The 9,366-nt window shown below is 38.0% G+C and overlaps 1 protein-coding gene across 1 annotated transcript in view; it reads right to left on the bottom strand.

Annotated features, from left to right (window-relative positions):
• Positions 1 to 8,934, bottom strand: part of hk2 (hexokinase 2) — a 50,487-nt gene extending 41,553 nt beyond the window's left edge. Inside the window, exons 1-3 of the mRNA XM_017414699.3 lie at positions 8,618 to 8,934; positions 1,855 to 2,017; positions 1,007 to 1,155 (exon numbers count right to left, since the gene is read on the bottom strand). Coding sequence (XP_017270188.1) covers positions 1,007 to 1,155; positions 1,855 to 2,017; positions 8,618 to 8,683 — 378 coding nt within the window. The 5' untranslated portion in view covers positions 8,684 to 8,934. The remainder of the gene's footprint in view (positions 1 to 1,006; positions 1,156 to 1,854; positions 2,018 to 8,617) is intronic.
• Positions 8,935 to 9,366: the final 432 nt, after the last annotated feature.

Genomic DNA, 9,366 nt, shown 5'->3' with positions numbered 1-9,366 from the left:
AATCATCAAAATTAAACGAAATAAACATTTGAAATATATGAGTTTGTATGTAATGTATGAATATAATATACAAGTTTCACTTTTTAAATGGAATTACTGAAATCAATCTACTTTTTCATGATATTCTAATTTTATGACCAGCACCTGTATATACTAACAGTTAGACGTACTTTTTTGTTTGGTTTTGTTTTTCTGCCTGGAGCAGCAGGTATACAGAGAGTTGTCGCTGCTGGGTTATAATGTTCATTTAGTGTATAGGATCCTGAAGGCAAGACTGACGAGTCCACCTCGCCACAGTAAGACCCAGAGGCTGAACTGCTCCGGAGCAGGTTATGAGCTCAGCCTCTGTTACCATGGAGATGTAACTGTGCTGGCTCCTTTGTGATCCTAAAACCGCTGTTTATGATGTAGTGAAATCATCTTGCTCGGTAGTTCAGCCCTGTGGTGCAAGTTGCAAGAATCCTCAATTGCATCCAATTAATGCAACTTGCAGGAAGACATTTTCACTTCCTCTTGGTCTTTCAACATACTGTACAAACGCAATAAGAATAAATCTTAAAAAGGGGAACTAAACAGCTGGTTTTTGGTGTGATTAAAGTTTTGTCTTTAAAAATTGCTGCTAAAGGCCACTAAATCGTTGTATTGTAGAGCCCAGATAAAGACTAAAACAACAAAAACATTAACTTAGGTTGATGCTGGTGACAGCACAAGTTCAGTGTTGTGAATGTCAGCTTCATGAGTTCAGCCGGTAGTGAGGCGAGGAGCCGAGTGACTGACTGCCTGCAGGGCATGAGTAAAGTTACGAGTCACTGGAGGAGAAGACAGCCCTGTTAGTACTGTTACTGTTGCAAATAGAAACTAAATTAAAAGCACCAACCACTACTTGACTTCCTGGTTTTGTATTCATTTTTTAAAATCCTAAACAGGGTCCAACACCTAAAATAAATACTACATAACAGGACAGTGGTGTCATAAAGGTTCTTCTTGGCAAGATGAGAGAGATTACCTCAGTGCCGGTGCCTCTCATCACAAGCTCAGGTATGTCATAAATCTGGTCTGCCATTTCCACTTTTTGCTCGCCGTTACCCTTAACTTTCACCAGGAGTATCCTGAAGAAGGTCCCACCGAGGTCCAACGCCAGGAACTCCCCTTGTTCTTTGGAAAAAAAAGGAGAAACAGAAGCGACATCAGACGTGCACGGTGGTTTAACTGGCTAGACTTCTATTCTTGGAAAACATGTTAGGATTTTATCGTTCTCAGAACCGGTGCATTTTTGACACCTCCAAATGTGAAATGAAAAAGTGCAATCCATATCTGCTAATCGTTGCTGTTGATTGTGGTTTTCTGTATACAAAACAGTGCAGTTATTAGCTGATGTTATCTATAGTTGATTTTATTGTATCTGATGAAATTAAAAAAGTAAAATAAAACAATGAAAAGTTGCTTTTATCAAATTAACTTTTTGTGCAATGTGTCTGCCCAACTCGATCTATTCTTTAGCTGGTATAAATAAAATGTAAATTGATTAAGTAAGTATAATGTATATAAAGATTATTTTCTCCATATAGCTCTTCATTAATCACTTTCTTTGCGCAAAAGTACACCTTATGGCTGTCAAACCTTTATCTTTGGCATTTTTTTCTATATGCAACAAAAAGTTGAGAAAAATCACAAATCTATACAGCATTAAAAGTGCATAAAGTCTGTGGTGCACTTATAAAGAATGCATAATCAGAGGCATTACTAGAGTGCTTTGTTTGAGACTGAAGATGTTAAGCTTTTTGTGTAAATACTTAAAGACTGGGCATGTGTCGTGTGAAGTGATGTAAAGATTTTCATAGAAAGAGGCGTTACCAGTTCCATCGGGAGTGGAGCGCACAAATGTGGGCAGCATCTTGACAGTAGCTGTGGGGTTGGTGTCTCTGCATAAGCCTTTGTCCATCTCCCGCCGGAATCTCACTGACAAGTCCATCACAGCCTCATCTGACAACTTGAGCTTTTCCAAGTATGTGTCCACCTATTGAAAAAAGTCAACAATTACTAAATAAGGTTTAAAATAATAATAATAATAATAAGACGAAGAAGTCAACTGAGTCATAGCTGTCTTTAACAGAATACTGTCATGACACTTATTGTGTGCTGCATCAAACTTTTTTTTCCCCAGTGTTTGAGTGCAGTCTGGGAAGAAGGGTGTGTCAATAGCAAACAGATAAACTAACTATATGCAGAAAGGAGCCTGTTACAGACACAGTGCCAAAAACTTGTATTGTTGGCTGTTACACTAGGTCAAATTGGAAGTTTTTAATTGGTTTTGCTCTGAAGAACTAAAATGTCAGGACAACACTGTTTACGCTGCCTGGGAGATTAAAGGGCACACTGCACTGAGCTAAACCTTTTTTTAACCTTGTTCTTGCATTTAAAAATGCCAAGTCTCACCAACTTCTAATTTACTACATGCCTTCAGTGTCATGGGATTATCAGATTAGGATTCCCCCGTCAACTTAACTAAACTGCGTAGCTTCTTTATGTACAAATGCAAACTTAAAAGCACTTTTCTGCTGTTTTAGAATTAAATTGCCACACTTTCTTTGGTTAGAAAACTAGAAAATTATTACCAGTTTCTTGCTTATAATCATATAGGTTTCTATTTCTAGGATGGTGTATTTACTTCCATTCACTTCTGTAGCTTGACTCTTACCCTAAACCTCACCATTACCAGTCTAACCTTAACCCTAACCCAAAACTGACATTTAAACATACGTATGAGGACTTGGCTTCAGACGCCAAAAGTAGAAGTGGGTTCTGATGAGTTGATGCGTGGTAACAAACACACACAGAGGCAAAAACTCACACCAGTGATGAAACTTCTTGCAAGTAACCTGCAATAATGTGTTACATTCATGTGACGTCTGCCTCAGTTATTTCTCTGACCGGAGACAAAAACTTTCAGAAAAAGGTATTATATCTATCTAAAATTAACTGACTAAAGCAAAAACTTTTATAAAATGTTTATTTTTGGAAATGCAGAAAGAAGGGATATAAATGAAAACAAAACCATTTCATGTTTCAAAAACACTACAACTTTTTCTTCTGGATCACTGTCACCCAAAAGGTGTCATTTTTTTATCAAGGCAAATAAGTAATAAATAAAAAAGAAGTCACAATACAAACATGTCTTTTTACTGCAATCCTTCACTCAAACCCTTTAAAGTACAACATTATATCAGCCTCTTGTGTGAAAATCCCAGCAGATCAGCAGTTTCTGAAACACTCAGACCAGCTTGTCTGGCACCAACAGCTACGCAACGTTCAAAGTCACTTAAATCCTTTTTCTTACCCATTCTGATTCTCAGTTTGACCGCCAGTAAGTCGTCTTCACCATGTCTAGATGTCTAAATGAATGGAGTTACTGCCATGTGATCGGCTGATTACCCATTTGTGTTAACAAGCAACTGAACAGTTGAACCTGATAAAGTGGCCGGTGAGTGTACAGTATTCAAAAGACATCCCGTATCTGCCAACAGTGTAAAACTGTAGACTTGTGAGTTTAACGTTGTGTTTCAGCTGACCTAAAAACTAGTATAAACACAAGTGTGTACACTTCAACAACTTAGACAACGAACACAGAAAACACCTTGAATCTTGAGGATGTCCTGTGCTAGCAAGAGTAGGTGCTTCACTGTGGTGCATTCACTGACCACCAAAACAAAACATTGGATTTTTGTTACTGCTTGACTGGCTGATAACTGGTTTCACAGGTCAAGATGAAAATCGTCCATTTCTGGTAACATGTTGAGCAACTGGAGCGTTCCTACAGTTCATGGTGACCGGATTTCTAGAATTTCAACATTCCTGTCCACTACAGAATAAAAGACACATGTTCGTGATATTCTTTACTGCTTGCTGGAAGGACGATACTATTTTTAAACCAGATTTAAAATGGGTCTAAACCTGATTTAGACCCATTTAGTTTTAACATGTTCTGTATGATAGTGAGAAAAGCCAAAAAAGCCAATCTGATCAACTGCTGACAGATCTGCAAAACAAGGCAGTTCAGATTTCCATCAAATCTGGCAAAAGATGGCTTGAAAATTCCCATATCTGGGTGCTTAGACCTCCCACAATTTTTCAAAGGAGCTCTGAACATGTAATCATTTTCACAGAAACCTTTCACGAAGCGCCTGTTTAAAGCTCTGAAAATTAGACATTTTAGTGTTTTTGTTGCCGTTTTATTAAATTTGCTAACATTTCTAAGATTTTTTTTTCCCAATTCAGAGTTGCTAATAATAGACTAAGAAAATTGTGAATGTTAATTTGATTCAACAATTAACTTGAAAATACAAATACACTTTTAAAAACAGATCTAAAATACAGCTGAGCAGGAAGCAAAATCTGTACTTTTCAAGGAACATTTTTCTCTTTCTCAATCACATGGTGAGAGAGCAGCCATGCAGGAAGAGCAGTCTTATGGATGAATAGTTAAAAGGAAGAAGGAAAATTGTAATTTCCTTTAATCTGCTACCAAAAAAGCAATGACAGTACAGAGCAAAAAGCAACTAAAGAACTTATTTTTTTTAATCAAAAAAGTAAATGAATTGCAGCAAAAAAAAAGAATCAAAAAGAATGCAAAGAAACGATCTGAAGTTTGTCTAATCCATGGCTTTCACAAAAAGAAAAAAAAGGATCAGACTGCTCATCTTAATGAATCAGTCTTCTGGAGAAAGACAATCTTTACAAGAACGATTTCATCTGTGAAACGTGGAAATAAGTGGAAATCAAATATTACACACAATACATAAAGTTAAATTGATCTAAAGCAGCCCTTAGATACTTTTTTTCTGCTTTTAATAAACTTTCTCTGTCCTTTTTCATGCTAGTATTTAAGTATAATAATGGCAGCAAAAGCAGTTGTGAAGAATCCAAATGACACTTACGTAAAAGTACGATCTGATTGGCATTAAAACTAAGAAACATAGGTAAAAACGAGAAAGTGTGGCATCTATCTTTTCCAAAGATTTATTTCATTTCTAGTTAACCAGGCAAATCCCATCTCTTTTTCAAGAGAGGCCTGAAGGCAGCCTAACATGCACGTTTTTGGACGGCAGGAGGAAACTGGAGTACCCAGAGAAAATCCACGCAAACACGAGAAGAACATGCAAAGTCCACACAGACAGACTCAAGGTCCAACCCGGGGCTTGAACCCAGGACCTTCTTGCTGTGAGGCAACAGTGCTAACCACTTAGCCATCGTGCAAACTAATACATGATGGGGAAAAGACGTGGACCTTTGACATGTTTGTTAAAGTTCACCTAGCTCTACAAGTAGAGCTTACACAGGGGAAGAAAGACAATTATGATCACATGGGTCACTATGTAGATTTGACAAAAGCACTAACTATTAATTGTGATAAACCACTTTGTTAAAAAAGGCTAAAAATGAAAAACTTTATTTTTTTTAGATAAGCTTAACAAATCCAGAGTTTACATGTTAAATTAAATAGTTTGTCAATGTTATGTAGGGTTGGGAAATATGATCATATTAAATCATAAAGGCCAAAGCAGAGAGATCACAGAACTGTCTTTAGAGCACATTCTATTCGTTGTAGTTCTGTGTTTTTGAGCAGATGAATGAGTTTTATTAGCCTCAGTAAAAATCACTATTTGCCAAAGTTGGCAAAACTGCATAAACAAATGAAAAATTAATGTAAAAAAAAAATTAATAAATAATCAAGATAAAACTAGTAGGTTAGTTCTTTCAGCTGCTCCCATCTTCAGGGGTCGCCTCAGTGCGCAAACTCGCACAAATGATTTGGCAATTGTTTTGCGCCGGATGCCCTTCCTGCAGCAACCTGGGCTCAAACCTGCAGCCTCAGGATTACAAGATCGTGGCACTGACCGCCGATCCACCGCAAAATAATCAAGATAAAACTGTTAGTCATTTTGCTATATCTCACACCCCTATTTCTGTGTTTTACTTCTACTTTATTTTCCTTAAAAAGTAAAATAAAAGACCTGAATGAACATTCACCAATTCCATAATTTCCACCAAGTTGAAGTCACAGTTTGTCCAAAATGTTTCAAAAGGTATGCTGACAAAGTCACCAAGTTCCCAGCAACAAGAAGAAACTGCCAGCAATCCTGCAGCTCACTGTGCTCCTCACAAACACAAGGAGAACGCACTGAAATGGTTTTATTGTGAAATAAAATAGTAATCTGACAGGTCAGAACAGGTTTCTATGAATGACAGTCAGATTTTTTTTTTTTTTTTTAAATACTGATATATAGTGAATAATCTACAGACATAGCTTGTTGGTACGCTTACAGCTCATTGAAACAACTCTTCATTTCTTGTAAAAAGAGATTCAGTTAAAAGCAGGTGTCTAATATATATCTGCATGCATTAGTATGTGTTAAAGTGAAGAAAAATGTGAAAAGAAATGATTTGTTGTTTTATTTTATTTTACAATAATATGCTAAAATAGTTTGAAGAGATTTGTTGGTTCTCTTAAAGAGACGATTAATTGTTGCAATGTAGTCATGTTTCAAATGAAGTGTTTGGCCTTAGTATCTTAGGTGCCTTTACGCTTTTCATCAGCCGTTCAGCCAATTCAAAGGGAACAAACAGCCACTGGATAGTTTGGTATCATTGTGTTCTCCACACTGAACATGGAGCAAAAACAGAAAAGGAGAGAGCTGCCTGAGGAGCTCAGAAAGAAGACTATAGGTATCATGTTTAAGGTAAAGGCTACAAATCCATCTCCAAGCAGCTCATGTTCCTCTGATCACAGTTTCCAATATTATTAAAAAATATAAGGTTTGTGGGACTGCAGCCAACCTCTCAGGATGTGGACGCATCAGAAAATGCAACCCCATGATAGTGCAGAAGGTCTAAAACGAGCCAAGAAAATCATCCAAAACCATTTAAGCTGATCTCCAAGGTCAAGGTACGTCAATTTCTGATTAAACTAGCCATCGCATTTTGAATCATAATTGGGCTCCATGAAAGAAGAGCAAAAAGGGCTCCAATAATGACAGAAAAAAAAAAAACAGAACAGAGACTGTAATTTACAAAAAAACATGTTGACAAGCCTCAAAGTTTCTTGGACTGATGAGACAAAACTGGAGCTTTTTTGACTCCAGTCACGTCAGTTGTAGGGCATTTCTGAAGTTGTTTTTTTTGTTGTTTTTTTAATTATCGTAGAAGGGCACCAACAGATTTGTCTGTGTCCGTGCATACTGTAAAGGCCTGAACACTCATTAAGTTAATTACAAAGTCAAAGTTGACTTTTAATAGTACTGATTTTTGAATAATTAATGAAATGCCTGTTGAACGTCCTTAGTAGTCTTTGAAGTGTGAGCAGCCGAGGGGTTGGGAACTGCACTTTGAAAATATTTAGAAATTCAGTCAACCAGATTAGTCACATCCTTGTCAGGATATCTCAAACCTTGTTGTGTTAATCACCACCTCTCTAACTCGTATGATTTCAAAAACAACAGTGTTGATGTCATTTTCACTTGCCAGATTTAGATTTTTTTTTTCTTTGCCCCCCCCCAGAGGAGCATACAGTGCTTTTGCATCAATGGAAGTGAATAATCAAGAACAGAACTTTCTCATTGTGCAAACTCTGACATACCGTAGCAGCAAAAGCACACATGTATTAATAATGTAGAGGAGTTCCTGCTGCTCCACTGTCACTGCTTACTGGAGTCTTTCACAGCTCTGGCCCTGGGGAGCCACTGCCATGAATGTTTTAGATGTATTCTGGGCACAAACACATCTGATTAAAATGAATGAGTCATATTCTGGCTGCTGCAGACCTTAATGTCAAGCTGACAAGCTGACCACTCATTTGAATAACACGTGTTGAAGCAAGGAAACGTCTGGAATAATTATGACAGGGGGTCCCCAGGACCGAGTCTGAGCAATGCTAGCCTACAATGGCATTAAATGAAAAGGGTTCATTTCACATTATTAACTTCACGTTGCTTATTATTCCGTGACAAGTCATAATGCCTGCTGTCAAAGGGGTCTATTAGATCCAATCAAACGCAGACACTGAAAATCAAAATGGAGTGGAAATAGCAGCTAAGTGCCAGTATCCTACCCTGGTAATAACACTGACAATTGCCTCAAATCCATGAGAAAGTCCTGACAGTGTGAGAGAGAGCCAATAAAGCAGGAACTTGAGCTACGGGGTGGCTAAATGGATTTCAGAATACATGTCTACTCTTTTGCACGTTTTTCAGGTTAGATCTGTTACGCCAGCATGTCTTCAACAATAACAGTTGATAGCCAGAGATAAACACAGACTGACCGATACCATCAAACACAGAGTAAACAGGACTTTAAAAAGTTTTTTTTAAGTTACCTGTCATTTGGAACTATACCGACGGCACTGAACGTGTTGCCTGAAGTATGAACTCACAAGTGAGGATACCTGAGGGTGTCAGGTATTTTTTTGGACTAGATCTGTAGTTCAGATAGTGTCCTGCAGCTAGCAGCCAAGCGACCTGTTTGACCCGAGTGCATTCACGAGTTACTTTCACATTCGTGTTTATACCCAAGAAACCATTCAAAACAAACTCGGTGGGTCGAACTGTGTCGCATCAGTACTCACTTTATGTGCCGGGTCATCATGATGGACCTCGTTACAATAATTAGCCGGAAGGTTTGAGGCTAACATCTTCAGTAAACTGATCTGGCGACTCCTCGACTAAGTTCGGTTATGCCCCCTCCTGTGTTCCGTTTACCGACTCGCAGGAAGTTTTCTCACGAAGAAGGCTCCTTTGGAAACAGACAGAAAAAAAAAACTGTTTTCTTTTCGCTCCCGTTGGGTTGCTAACGGATAACTGTTGGTTTGAACTGGGCTAGAAGGAAAAAAAATGGGTCGTAACTTTAACAAGAAACTTCCAGCTTCCTGGACTGGGAAGTAAGGTGACGTCATTTAGAGGGGGTGGTGGTGATTGGCTGCAGAAGAAAGCGCGACGTGGTCTGTGTGCACGACGTACAGCCGGACAAGTTTACGAATAACTACAGAAACATTGGACTGGCCACTAACCGGGCTAGGCGAGATTTATGGCAGCCATCTTGTAAGGAGCTGCGTGTATCACTCTTTTCTGTTTACTTGTCAAAGCTACGCAAATTGAACGCCTTGTACGTGCTGTATTCTGTGTTATAAGTCCAAAAACAAAAATAAATAGCCTTGAATAAAAACATATTATGTATAATGTGAAAACAGAAAAGAGTATTCAGTAATAAGTCTCCAAGCATGGTCAGGCATTATCAGGAGCAAAATTTTGATCAGATGAACTACAACTACCTTCTAAAATTACAAAGTTTCTATAATCATTCTAATCAGACAGTTCA

This window comes from Kryptolebias marmoratus, linkage group LG1 (genome assembly GCF_001649575.2).
Source record: "Kryptolebias marmoratus isolate JLee-2015 linkage group LG1, ASM164957v2, whole genome shotgun sequence".
Lineage (NCBI taxonomy): Eukaryota > Metazoa > Chordata > Actinopteri > Cyprinodontiformes > Rivulidae > Kryptolebias > Kryptolebias marmoratus.
This window is presented reverse-complemented; position numbering and strand designations above follow the sequence as displayed.